Genomic DNA, 13813 nt, shown 5'->3' with positions numbered 1-13813 from the left:
GCTACCTTGTAATTGTTCATTCCTTTCATTTGGCAGCACGTGTCTTATTTTTATAGCGAATTAAACGTCAGAGATTGAAAAATATTCACCTTTGCTTTACTGATAATTTGTAACGGCAAACACTTAGAGAAGTAAAACATCCTCTGACCACCTACCCTCCAAGGAGCTGTACCAGATCTCTGAGCTGTTACGTACAATTTGCTGCATTTCTAGAGAGATTGTCATAAAGAGAAAGTCTGTTCTAAAGGTTTACTGTGTTTAAAGAATCCATTTACAATCCATACAAACCTGTACAATAAATAACTATCTTCAGGGAGAGCGTCTGTCTCTGACAGCTCTGCTCAGGCTCCTCCAGCACTACAGCTAACGTTGCTGCCGGCAAAAGAGTTCGCACCAGACACTGGGTCTGGCTGACTTCGCTAAACCACGATGAGGCCTCGTTAGGATTCATCAGAGCAGGGTGGACGTGGAGCCCTCTGCGTCTGGTGGGCTGGTGGGGAACGTGCTGGCGTAAAACTTCTTCTGGGAGCGCAAGAGAGGAGTCTGAGTGTCAACATCGCGGCAGGCGTTGCGTTTAAGGGAGAGGAAGATGTGCTGTGTCCAGCCGTACACGATGCAGTTCAGGAGCCCCTGGGAAGCTGCTGTCAGAGCCTGGGAGAGACCACAGGGGAGATCAGGGTTCACTTGTCAGCCAGCACTTCGCGGCTCCCCACCAGGCTCTCCAACCCGGCACCTTACACCGAGCCTCCCACTGCCAGCATGGTTCTATCTTACTGCATCTCCTCCTGATAAAGGAATCTCATGGTTATTTTAATACTCTTTGCTAAATGCTGCCTCGGGCACCTCAAGCAGCTGGACAAGTATATTGGAAACTTTCACAGAAAGGGAATAAACTGAATTCTGGGGATCCCTTCTAGTCCTATTTTCTACTATGAATTCGGCTACTGAGATCTCTTCAAGCCTGTGAAAAACACAAAAAAACTAACAAAGATCTTTGCCAACCAAAAGCAACTCATGATCCTTGTGTCTATGAACACGTTTCGTAGAGCAGAAACAGCAAACATTCACTTTTCTGTCCAAGCAGAGCAGACAAACCACAGGAGGTTGCAGAGGACGATGTTCACCTGTAGAATCAGAAGAGCCATGTAGATTTTGCTGTTTGTTGACACCGTCAGCTTCAGTATTCCAAGGAGGACAGCTGTGAAAAGGGATGGACAAGAGGGCTTTAGCCTCACCTCTTTGGAGTTTCATCGCCAGGCACTATAAATTAGGAGAATGTGGAAGTAACTCTGCTCTCTGCTCACCTGGAGCCCAGCAGCAGAAGAACGCGATGGGGTAGGAAACCACCCGCTGTTCCACCATCTTAATCATGGCCCATTGCTGATCCCCCAGGAATCCCGTGGAGTTTACGAACCGTTTGTACAAACCTCGGGCTTGACCTAGTATAACCTAAAAAAAGAACAAGCATATATCGTTGTTGGTACTTTGTGTGCATGCTCTGATCTGGTTCGTTCATCTAGAACTGAATCATAGAATCACAGAATGGTTTGGAGTTGGAAGGGACCTCAAAGCCCATCCAGCTCCACCCCTGCCATGGGCAGGGACACCTCCCACTGGATCAGGGGCTCCAAGCCCCATCCAACCTGGCCTTGAACCCCTCCGGGGATGGGGCAGCCACCCCTGCTGCAGGCAACCTGGGCCAGGGCCTCCCCACCCTCACAGCAAAACATTTTCTCCATAAAATCTCATCTCAATCTCCCCTCTTTCAGCTTAAAATCACTCCCCCTTGTCCTGTCCCTTCACTCCCTGATCGAGAGCCCCTCCCAAGCTTACTCGTGGGAGATTCGTAAGGGATTTGAGGAGCGGCCTCAGTCTCGCTCTGATCCCCTCGGTGGGTGTGCAAGGACCATGTTTCTTACCAGGATGGCGATGAAGCTGATCAGGAAGGAAATGAGGAAGACCCCGATCCCATAGAAATGCATCACCCTGCAAACGGAGGCGCTCAGGCTCTGGGGCTCGCTGGCGGGCTCGGCCATGCCCGGGTGCATCAGGAGACACCTGCGGGGACAACGGGCACGGCTCAGCTCCTCGGGCGGCTGTGAAGCAGTGCGGCTGCCGCAGAGAGACGCGCCGAGCTTACCCATGCTTCTGGCTGAAGTTCTGGTAGCAATTACTGCTGTTGCCCAGGCAGAACACGGGCACCATGAGAAAGAAAGGGATCAGGCTGAGAGCAGAAAGGACAAGGGCACGGTTATTGGTTGTTGCACGGCGCGGCTCCTATCCCCAACAAAACACTGCTTGGTTTTTATCCTGTCACTATAAAGGACTTAAAAAATCATTTTTATTGACGCTGCTCTGGAAGAATGTTTTATCAGCTTTACTGACTTCAGCCCTTCCATTCATCCAGGCAATGCATCAGTAAAGGGAGCACTTTCTGAAAAACTACCTATCATAGAAGCACCAGGTTGGAAGAGACCCACTGGATCATCGAGTCCAACCATTCCCATCAATCACTAACCCATGTCCCTCAGCACCTCGTCCACCCGTCCCTTAAACCCCTCCAGGGAAGGGGACTCAACCCCCTCCCTGGGCAGCCTCTGCCAGGGCCCAATGACCCTTTCCATGAAATATTTTTTCCTAATGTCCAGCCTGCACCTCCCCTGGCAGAGCTTGAGGCCATTCCCTCTCGTCCTGTCCCCTGTCCCTTGGGAGAAGAGCCCAGCTCCCTCCTCTCCACAACCTCCTTTCAGGTAGCTGGAGAGAGCAATGAGGTCTCCCCTCAGCCTCCTCTTCTCCAGATCGTTAATACAGTTAAAATTAACTCAGTTGGAGAAAGCCCTTCCATCCAAACACTCTTATTCTGAGTTTGTCAGGTCACTCTGCTGTTACTGATGAACTTTACAGGTTTCATTAAAACTTGCTTCAAAAGGAGGCAGAGATCATCAACCCCCCCAACAATCTGCTAGAGAATTAAACCTTACCTAGATGAGATCGTTGCTATTCGGCCAATGCAACTCGCATAATCTACAACCTGCAAAATCCAAAGAGCTTAATGAAACAAGAATTTCTGTGCAGCCACTGACCCACAGAACCCGTGTCCAGGGAGCACTTCAGCTGCTGAGGGTTCTTCACATGCTGAAGCTGGGGAGGGGCTGTTCACAAAGGCTGGTAGCGACAGGACAGGGGACAATGGGGATAAACTGGAGAGGGGCAGGTTTAGACTAGACATAAGGAGGAATTTCTTCACTATGAGAGTGATGAGGCCCTGGAACAGGTTGCCCAGAGAAGTTGTGGCTGCCCCATCCCTGGAGGGGTTCAGGGTCAGGTTGGATGGGGCTTGGGCAGCCTGACCCAGTGGGATGTCACTGGGGGTGGAACTGGATGATCTTTAAGGTCCCTTCCAACCCAAACTATTCTACGATCAATCCCCAGACCGAGCACAAGTGTTTGTTTCCACTTTGCACTGAGTCAACACCACCCAGTTCGGTCTGTGCTGATTTGCAACAGAAACAACCGATGCTTCCACCTCGTTACTGCCTTGCTCTCCTTCAAGACTAGAGGATTTGAGAAGGGAACTTGGAACCAGACAAGGAGCAGACACTAGATGAGCTCTCTGCTGTAACACACTCATTTTTTGTACTGCTTATTTACCCAACCTGGCCCTGATCCACAGAAACTTCATGTTCTGGTGAAGAAATGCAGGCAGTTTGGAGTGTCCTGGTATGTGCTCATCAGGAAATGTACTTTGGCAGCTGGCATCCACGCACCAGCTACGGCAACGTGATGTGGTCACCGCGAAACTGGAGGGGAGTTTTGGTGGGGTTTGTGTTTTGAGTGAGAGTCCAACAAGAAGGAAACCAGTCCTACAAGTGGGTCCAAACCCTACAGACAAAAGCCCTTGAGATCCAGACTCATCTGGCCAGCCTGCTGCTTCCAAACCAACACGTGGAATTATCCAGGATACAAGGTTTGCCGTGCAGAGCAGATGTTTGGGGAAGAAAAAGGCTTTCTATGGAAACGGGGCTGATGGGCTCGATGGGAAATGCTGCATGAGGAATGTGTCCTCTTGCAGCAGCTCATCAGGAGCGACGCACTGGTCACGGCGATGCTGGTTTAGCCAAGTGTGAGGAAAGAAACAACTGCAGGGAGAGATTTTGGTCACACGGTATGTGAAGTGTTTGTTTAGCCTGCAACACAGAGCGTATTTTTCTGAGTACTATGTCCTTGTTCCTCGGTTCCCAGCGATTACACCGGTTCCCTAAAGGGCTTTTGTAAAGGCCAGCGATGAGGAAGTGAGGACTGGGCACTGTTCACAGAGCCAACCGGTCCTTTTATCACCAGCTCACATCCGTCACGCCTCCTACCTCAAACTCTTACGGTACTTACTGACCCTCTCGAATGCTGTATGACACCTTGGGAAGGACAGAAACTGTCAGTTCTCAGTTCTAGGCTGTCCAGGCACCCCCTGCTTTCCTCTCCCCTCTGCCATGCACTGGCACAAGGCGGTGACAGCAACAAACCAGTTACTGGTGCAAACTGCTGCTCTCCCAGTCCAGAACTTCAACAACACCCAGTTCTGAGCTGTCTCTGCTTTGAGATGTCCACTGCCTTTGTCTGCTTTGGTCTTGCAAGCCTGATCTTCCACTGAGATCCTAGAGCAGGCCCCACGGTAACTTGCCTGCTGACCTCAGCAGGCAAGATAATTCATACAGCCAGGGAGGCAGAAAAGTCCTGATGGTGAGAATCACTGCTACGTATGCACCTCCCAAACCCCATCCCACCCCTCCCAGTTAGACCCCAGTACCCAGCAGGGGTTACGCGTCAGTCCTACTCACCTGGGGAGGCACCCTGAAAAGGTTCTGATTGTATTTCATCCTCAGGTCCATGTAGAGGTGCCAGGTGTAGTTGACAGTGTACAGAAAAGAGGCCACGTAGAATATCTGAGAAATACAGACAATAGATCAGTCCCATAATAGCAGTTCCCACAGCACGTTTAGTTCATCCCTGATGAACCCAAAGCTCACGGACAGACAAGGATCCCTGCACAGCCCCTGTGCTCATGTTTACTGGGATGCACTGGGACACCAACTGGGTAGAGAAGGGCTTCCCACCTTAAACTGCACAAAGGAAGCTTCGCTTTGGCCTCAAGCAGGGGACAGGAGGACTAATGACAGCAGGACTGTCTGAAAAATTATAAATATTTGTGACTTGGCTCATCTTTTGGCCTGAATCCTGAAAACAGAGGGTTCAAAGGTGCTTGGAGCCTCCCTGTGCTGCATCCATTAGGAAACACAACACAGACGCAGCAATTGGATTGGCCTCTTGCAGAATGAGCTCGCTATTCAGTGAATTCACGGAAAGGGAAAACAATAGCATATTTAAAGAGGAAAGCGAGGGCAGAGAATATCTGCACTAAACCTGAGCTAAAATCCAAAGTGCCCCTTTCTCTTCAGGGGAAAAAGGAAGGAAGAAAAGATAAAGAACACTATTTCCCATGGAATTTCACAGCCTTCAATTCCAGCGTAAGACCAAATATCTAAAACCTGTAAAAAAATTCAAATCTTTCTTGCATTTCTTTCGGAATCCACGGTTGCTCCAGGCAGTCAAGACTCAACAACGCTGCCAAATCATCCGACACATGTGGTGCTGTGTTTGTTACAGGAAACACATGCTTCAGTGGCAAAGGCAAAGAGGAAGGGCTGGACAAGTGAGTTTTTTTCCTGTGGACTTGCTATCCTTTGCCAAAGAGGCGAGGGGCACAGGTTTGCTGCCCTGTTATCATCTAAGTCTGGGAACGTAGTTACTAAATAAGCTCGGTCTCCTTCCCTGGAGATGCAAATGCTCTTGGCTGATTCCGAAGAGGCCGAGTCCAAGGGGCTGCGACATTGCAGCAGGAACATTACAGTGACTTTCCAGCTCATTAGACAAGGTTTAATGAGGGTTTGTTGCCCTTATTCAGTTACTTCAAGGGCAGGTCACCAAAACAGCCCACAAAGATCCTTCTCTTGTACTTCAAAACGCCTCAGAGAGGCTCACAAAATGTCAACGCTGCCTTCTCTTTAGAAGAAGGAACCAAAAGCCACGTGTGAAGTCGCCAGCAGAAAGAGAAGGGGGTTCTGCTCTCCTGAGCCCTAGTTTTGGGGCTGCAGGCAGCCCTGCAGAGCTCACTATGAGATAAAGCAGCAGCTGGGAGACACAAGAGCCCCTCATTATAACCCTTCTGTGGCTCCCATTGTGCCGAGCAGCGTGAGCAGAGCCTGCCAGGACTTTATTAGGCCACTGGAAAAACGTAGGGGAATTGTGCAACTACAACCACGATCTCTATTCTGGTCTTCATTATTGCAATGCAAAGGCAAGGCAGGGAGGAGGAGAGAACGAAGCCAAGCGATAGCATAAGGGAGCAGTATTTACATTTAATTCAACCACAAATATGACGTTGAAACGGGGAAAAGCCTAAGAAAGCAACCTCCTCCTTTACAACATGGTATGGATGTTAGGGGAGCCTGTCCTCACCCTCGAAGCTCAGTGCACTTCATGTCTTCTAGGTGGCCGCGTGCAAAGAAATGCGTGTTTATGAGACACCCAGGAATGCAACCCTTGCAAGACTTCTCCACTCAGCACAGGCAGAGTGGGGCCAGGAGACATTTCCTTCGCATTCAGATCACTTATGCTCTGGAGAAGCTGCTGGTTAAACCTATTTACCGGCTTCGACTTACGCACAAGGTGTTCCCAGCAAGCGAGGGCTTTGCTGGGGTGTTTAGTAAGGAGGCGTCCCGCACCGTGTCACATGCAGGCACAGTTGCTATGGCAAGGGCTCCGTTTGTTTTAATTTCTCGCAGAGCAAACAGCGGTGACAGCTCTTGCCAGGCACGATCCAGCTCTGTCACCCAGGGCCAGCTCTGGCAGCCCAGGAGCCTTTCCCAGCGTGAAAGTAAAGCTCCCACCTTGCCCTCAGTCCTTGTCCGTGAGGAGCACGGGCTCAGGATGGGAAAGTGAGGGCAGAGAAGAGTCAGAAATACACGGGAGCAGAGCATGCTCTCAGTGTCTCTGCTGAGGGGCGATGGCTTGTTGTCTATATCTAACCTTCTCCTCCTCCAGCAGCAAAACCTGTCTTCTCCAGGCCATAAAAACATCACACCAGCATTAAGAGCTGTTCCCCAGGCAAAGAAAACACCTCCGAAACACCAAATTTCCACGTGCTCCTTCCACCTTCCAGCTCTGAAAAGCCTCTCCCAGGCTCTTCACATTTTCCAGCGAACCATCATCCAAAAAAGTCACACTTGGTATCATTCTGCATTGTTCCCAAGTGGCCAAATTACCTACACCCCACTGTTTCCTCTCTCACTGCGAACACGTCGTGGTGCTTCCACAGCAGCAGAGGCGAGCTAGAGGAACCAGAGACAAGCCAGGAGCAGAGCAGCTGCTCTCACCGTCTTGAGTTCCATGGTTTTACCCACAACAGCAGCTGTTGGAGCAACCCCAGGCTGCAGCCACCCGTTCCCAGGCAGACGGCAGCGTGCACGCTCTCCACGCCGCGCACGGAGCCACCTCCCTGCCCTCTCCGAGGTTGGTGGAGAGTCTCTCCAGCTTCAGATGCTGCTTCTCAGCATCCCCAGTTCCCATCTAGGGGGACCATCACGCTGCAAGGGAGCTGCAACACACATCGAGGCTCCCAAAAGCCACTCGCCCTTCCCAGCCGCTTCTTGGTGGGTCCTTTCAAAGGGAATTGTTAAGCGCAGAGATGATTGCTTGCAAACCACTGCTCCTGGCTCAGGCTTGGCTGTATCCCACAGAGCTTTCTGCAAGCGGTGATTTGCGAAGCCTAATGCTGAACTGGAAACTCAGTGAGCCAAAAGCAAACTGTCAGGAAAACAGTGTTTCCCCTCACTCCACTCCAATTAGTCTCCAGCACCTGAAATGTGCGCATGCATCCAAATCGCTGGGGGACAGAGCTGAGCTGATGCTGACGGAGCCGTCCCTAAGCATCCTTGGGATTGACGGAGAGAGGATGGGGCCAGGTCAGCACGAGCAGGGCTGTTCATACGAGTAACGCCCTAAGTCTGAGCTTAAGCGAATCTCAGAATGTGTCCGTTCCTGCCCGGGATGAAGGAAGCGTGAAGACGAAGAGAAAAGCCACTGTGTGAGGCGCAGAGATCATTGCTGGCAGGGCTCCAAAGGGAAACAGATTAAAAGCCACCTACTCGCTTTACACAAGCTACCCACATGCGGCAACCACAAAATCCCATGCTCTCTTCGCCTTCCTCATTGCCTCTCAAAAACCAGATGTACCTAAACCCAAGCATCCTTTTTACACTCAAGGCGAAGAGATCTGATAAGCCAAGTTTGCACAGGGAGTCTCTGATGAAGCCTGACTAGAAACAGCCCCCACAGCCACGAAATAATCACCAGCGAGGTTAATTATAGTAAAGGGGGCACCGTAGCAGGATAAATGATGATGCTGAGGCTACTCACTTGTCCGGTCGCTTGCAGGTTATAGCAGATGAGGTCCTGCTTCGAGGTCGGCGTGCTGTAGAGAAGCGCCTCGGTGAGCCAGCACATGCCCAGCAGCAGGTCGGAGAGGCTCAGGTAGAAGAGAGGACGAACCTGGGAAAAGGGAAATGGGTCAGCAGGTCTGAGCGATGCTCACAACACTCCCACAACCACCTACAGCAGGCGTTTTACCCCTCATCTAGATACTGGTTGGAACCAGATGATCTTGGTTGGAACTAGATTATCTTTAAGGTCCCTTGCAACCCAAACTATTCTATGATTCTACATCCCTCCCCTCTTCTGGCTGGGCAGCTCTCCATGCACACAAAAGCCATGGCAATTCTTGCTCTCAGGACCTTTTTCAATGAAAATATCCCCCTGTAACCTCCCTTTCTGACATTAGCAACACCCCAGGATCTGAGAGCAGCATCAACTCTTACAGAAAACACTTCCAAGGTTCAGTCCCCTTCCCTGGAGGTGTTTAAGGGACGGGTCGACGAGGTGCTGAGGGACATGGTTTAGTGATTGATGGGAATGGCTGGACTCGATGATCTGATGGGTCTTTTCCAACCTGGTGATTCGATGATTCTATGATTTTTGCAGAATGGAACAGATTAACAGGGAGAAGCGATGCTATTTCTTAAATCAACTGATGGAGAAATGAAACTTTTTGTAAACACAAACCCTTCTTTGGGTCTGAAATAACTTGAAACAGGCATTTTTTGCTATGTGTTTCACATCATTTCAGTGGGTGACTAAGGCTGAACCTATTTTACATGCTGGATTAATTCCCCCTGCGAGAGCCACCCGTCTCTCCGCTGGAACGGAGTCGCGGCTCCTCTCACTGTGGTTTCCAGCCCGTTTCCAGTTTGCGTGCACTGGCCAAAAGGGCTGTAAACACTGCAGGAAAACATGCGTGCAAAATCCTGGCCAACATTTTCCTTGTCAGTGGGAGAGCAGACACACTGGAAAAGCAGTCTAATTATCTACATTCTTAATTGTAGTCTTTGCTAACTAATTTTCAGCATCCTAAGAGAAAATCACTGCAATTTTTTCCCCCCCCTACAGGAAATTATAATGCTAAACACAGCATGGAAACATATCAGGAGACCTTAAGATTTTTTTCATGGAACTGAGCTTTCAATGAGATTTGCCTCAATATTGTCCTTTAATTAAACATTTGCCACGTGTTGTGTGACACGTGCCTTGCGAGCAACGAGAAAGATTGAGCAGCCGAGATCGTAGATCTGATTGACTCAGACCTGCAGGTCCTCTGCCTCCTGCAGGATGTCTTCTCCAACATCCCTGTCCCCCCACTTCTCTGTTTCTATCATCCAACCCAGCAACGCAGAACACCAAACCGCTGGTGGTAGCTAAATATCTGGAGCTAGTTTGTACATCCCTGCATTTATGAACAACTTTTTAACCGGGCTTTTCCTCACTGGTGCAGAGTTGAAGCCCCAGAAGGAGGTCGTAGATGGGCTGGGGACACCATCCAGTTTGCAAGCACAGCAGGTTAAAACTAAGCCGTTTGGAAATAAGCAAAGCAGCAGCTTTTGCAATCAAAGAGGTGACCCCCATCTCTAGCAACAGACCTAAATAAAGAAGTAGGTAACGCAGTGGTAAGTGAAAGGCAGGGTGGCTCTTCCTTGCAAAAGCGAGAACGCCCAAATAGCATTTATAAAATAGAGGAAGGGGATGTAAAGACCTAGTGATTCAGTCGAGCTGCCAGGCTGGAGCATACATGTTGATTTATCTCTGCAGGGACATCTGCCTGTGCAGAACCTGTTGACATGACAGAGGAAATTCTTCCTTTGTTGCTTGCCATCAGCTCTTCAGAATGATTTAGCTCAGGCTGAGGAACTTTATTGACCCCATAGAGATAGAAAGCAAGCTTCAAGAACGCAATCTTTGATTTCTTAGGCTGGGGGCAGGAGAGGAAGTGTTTATAACATTGTTCTCCTCCCAGAATCCAGCATCGTTTATTTTTAAACATTTCAGCCTGGAGCCCCATGACTCAGGGAATAAGCTGTTTGTGGCAAGCCTTGATACGGATCTCTCCCAGCCCCTATGTTTACAAATTTCCACTTCAGGCCAGAAACGTGGGGACAAGGCAATGGGGAAGTTACTTTTGAAACACCAGCAACCCCTGGCAGCAGAACAAGAGCCGATGTAGACGAGTCACTCCAGCTGGTATCCATCCCTCCTATCCGGATTTACAGTAATAATCTGAGCAGAAACATCTGGACTCCCTCGAGCAGGAAGGGTCCATCTGTGTCCTGGAGCCATGTGTGGCTCGCAACCAGCTACAACACAGCAGCTCCCAAGCCACAACCACATCATATGACTAATAGCACAAGGGCTCCTGAGCAACGCAGGCTTCTAGCCATGGAGGCAACGGGCTGAGGCTTCCGAGTCACCCTAGAGCACCTGCAAACCCAGCTCCAAGTCATACCAGAGTGGAGAACACCAGAAGAGAACCGTGACTGGAGCTCTCCTGGTGCAGGAGATGTGAACAAGTTGCCCAGAGCAGTGGTGGCTGCTCCATCCCTGGAGGGGTTCAAGGCCAGGTTGGATGGGGCTTGGAGCCCCTGATCCAGTGGGAGGTGTCCCTGCCCATGGCAAGGGGTTGGTTGGAACTAGATGGGATTAAAGGTCCCTTCCAAACCAAACCATTCTATGATTCTGTGTGATAAAGCCTTTGACGTGCAGCGCAAGCTCAGCCAGGTTTTCCATCCCAGCACTAAGGTGAAGCCCCAGCCTTCGTTGATCCCTACAACACATGGAGATCTCCGCAGCTCATTATCAATGTGCTGGGCAGAGCATTTCCAGAAGGCTCCTTGCCTGGGAGCAAGACTGCCCTACATGCTGTAAGGGGTGCAAATTAGCCCTGCAAACCTGGGCTCCTGTTCTCCTCCCCACCCTGCTTCATCCAACGACGTGTCAGTTGTCACCTTGACTGCCTGCCTGCCTTCTCTGGTGATAACTCACTGGAACTCCTTTTCTCTGGGCTGCAGATCACAAACCCGCGATGTACAAAGAACGTTGAAGATGAGGGAACGCAGCTTTGTTACAACATAGCTCCCAGCTCGACTGTCCCACTGCTCCTAGCAGCAACCTGGTACCTGCACGGTCCCCAGACTGGGCTGCCAGGTATCTGCAAGCCCTGGACAACCACTCCAGCTTCACAGATGAGCTCTGGGCACTGCTTCCAGTAGGTCCTGGACAGACAGAGGGACTGTGTGTGGACAGCAAAAGCCAGGCAGGCTTAGGATGGAGCTCTATGGTCACCGTGCACGTGTGATGCATCCCAGCCACGCAGGGCTCCCTGCAAACAGCTCCATGTGTGATGCGCTCAGGACGTGCTTGGCACTGTGTTCGCATCAGATCTGCTGTGGACACACAGACAGTCCCAACCTGAGGAAAGTTTGCACCCACATCCCTCTGCTTCACCATTAGAGGCGTTCGTGGCTCCCGGAGTGAATCTCCCACTGCGGAGCCCGGCACAGCAAACTGCTCTTCTGCCTCATCTCCCTGAACTTTGCAGCCCCTTCGAGCTGCACCACTTCTAGCAGCACACCTGCCCGGAGAACCAGCTTAGAATCACCCAGAGACAGACACCTGTAAGCACGTTTCCTCCGGGGACGCCTCCAATTTGCACTCCAGCAGCAATGTGCGCAGCTCCACAGCCCTCCAGGAGGACACCCTAAAAATCCCTCTTCCCAGGAGGTGTCCGATGGGCTGGAGGACTTTCCTGGAGCAGAAAGGCACCTGCTTCTCCCCAGGTGGGTGCAGTTGAATCATAGAATCATAGAATCACCAGGTTGGAAGAGACCCACCGGATCATCGAGTCCAACCATTCCCATCAAACACTAAACCATGTCCCTCAGCACCTCATCCACCCGTCCCTTAAACCCCTCCAGGGAAGGTGACTCAACCCCCTCCCTGGGCAGCCTCTGCCACTGCCCAATGACCCTTTCTGTGAAGAATTTTTCCCTCATGTCCAGCCTGACCCTCCCCTGGTGGAGCTTGAGGCCACAGTCCCTTCCACTCCCATCCCAAACAGCCAAACTCTCAGCTGCTCCACAAGGTTTAACCACAGAAACCCGAGCCCCGCGGGGCTCCTGCTCCATGGGGGTCTTGGCGAGCTCCCAGAACCTCGAATTAGGGGGGAAAAGGAGGCTCAGCGCTTACCTCGGGGGACCGCACGGCGTTCTGGAAGACGGCGTAGGCAATAATGGAGCTGGAACCTATAACGCTGAGGAAAGAAAGCACAGGTGGGCACGGGAGCCGGGGTCGAGGCGGTGTGGTGTTTGTTCTCCTGCAGGATAAAGGGTCCTGGCGGCAGGGATCCCCCGCGGGGGGTACCTGAGCGTGGCCATGGTGAACTGGATCCACTGCAGAGCCGAGGAGACCTGGGGAGAGGGAGCAGCGGGAGCTCAGGGTGTGTGGGGGGGGGGGGGGGCTGGGGAGCCGGGGATCGCCCCCACAGGGGGCGTCTGGGGGCTCCTCTGGGGGGGGGGGGGGGCTCTGCCTCACCTCCTGCCAGCCCCCAGCCAGCTTCTCCCCCTCCTCCGGGAGGGCCATGGGGCTCCCGCTGCCTCACGCTGAGGGCTCCGAGCGCCGCCCCGCCCCGCGGGGAGGGGAAAAGGAGGGGGAGAGGGGGGGAAAGGGGGAGCCCCGACCCCGTGGGGAGCACCCCCAGCCCTCCCCAGAGCGAGGTGGGGCAGGAGGGGGTGAGTCCACGCAGAAATCTTGCGCGTGTTGCCTCGATTCCCACCGTCTGCGCGTTTCGCCCCTTCCCCAGCGCTTGTTTTAACGTCCCAGGGAGCTTCCCAGCAGCCAAAACCCCTTCCAGCTCGGGGCTTCAGCTCCGGCTCCTCTCAACTTCGCGTTTGAGGCGGGGAAAGGCTGGAAATGAAGGGATGATAGGAAAAATAAACCCTCTATTCAGCACAGACCGCGCTGAGCAGGTGTTATTATCCTCACAGACCACAGGCAGGTGTGCAAACTTTCCAAGAAGTCTTATGCACGTTCTATCGCTTCCCAAGGACTCATTTTAATGCGATTAGCAGCTCCACAGCAGCCAAATTTCTTACTAATTCCAAGCTTTGGCTCCAGCTCTTCTCAACTTTGCGTTTGAGGCACAGAAAGGCTGCAAAGAGAGGGGATTATAGGGAAAAAAACCTGTTCAGCACAGACCACGCTGAACACAAGAGTATCTGGAAAAACATGTATTGAAAAAACATGTCCCCCGTCCCCACCGGGGCGCAGAGCGCGACGCAGGGATTCGAACCCGGGAGCCGCCATAGGGGTCTCCCCT

The 13813-nt window shown here is 51.7% G+C and overlaps 1 protein-coding gene across 1 annotated transcript; it reads right to left on the bottom strand.

Moving 5' to 3' along the window:
• Nucleotides 1-51: 51 nt before the first annotated feature.
• TMEM116 (transmembrane protein 116) lies at nt 52-13109 on the bottom strand. The gene is made up of 11 exons (XM_069870937.1): nt 13030-13109; nt 12859-12905; nt 12685-12748; nt 8473-8604; nt 4836-4940; nt 2982-3031; nt 2141-2224; nt 1920-2058; nt 1305-1449; nt 1125-1198; nt 52-651 (listed from the first exon to the last, which is right to left on the bottom strand). The coding sequence occupies exons 1-11, from the start codon at nt 13075-13077 to the stop codon at nt 451-453; spliced, it is 1089 nt and encodes a 362-aa protein (XP_069727038.1). The 5' UTR covers nt 13078-13109; the 3' UTR covers nt 52-450.
• Nucleotides 13110-13813: the final 704 nt, after the last annotated feature.

The sequence above is a fragment of the Phaenicophaeus curvirostris genome, chromosome 17 (genome assembly GCF_032191515.1).
Source record: "Phaenicophaeus curvirostris isolate KB17595 chromosome 17, BPBGC_Pcur_1.0, whole genome shotgun sequence".
NCBI lineage: Eukaryota > Metazoa > Chordata > Aves > Cuculiformes > Cuculidae > Phaenicophaeus > Phaenicophaeus curvirostris.
Note: the sequence above shows the minus strand (reverse complement) of the source record. Positions and strands in the feature narration are given on the sequence as shown.

What these genes read in the sequence shown, in the direction of transcription:
- TMEM116 (XM_069870937.1), bottom strand. Translation starts at nt 13,077, where the DNA reads ATGGCCCTCCCGGAGGAGGGGGAGAAGCTGGCTGGGGGCTGGCAGGAG. An exon ending in TTCACCATGGCCACGCTCAG is followed by an intron (nt 12,749 to 12,858) that starts GTACCCCCCGCG and finishes TTCTTTCCTCAG; the next exon opens with CGTTATAGGTTCCAGCTCCA. An exon ending in CTTCTGCTGCTGGGCTCCAG is followed by an intron (nt 1,199 to 1,304) that starts GTGAGCAGAGAG and finishes CCCTTTTCACAG; the next exon opens with CTGTCCTCCTTGGAATACTG.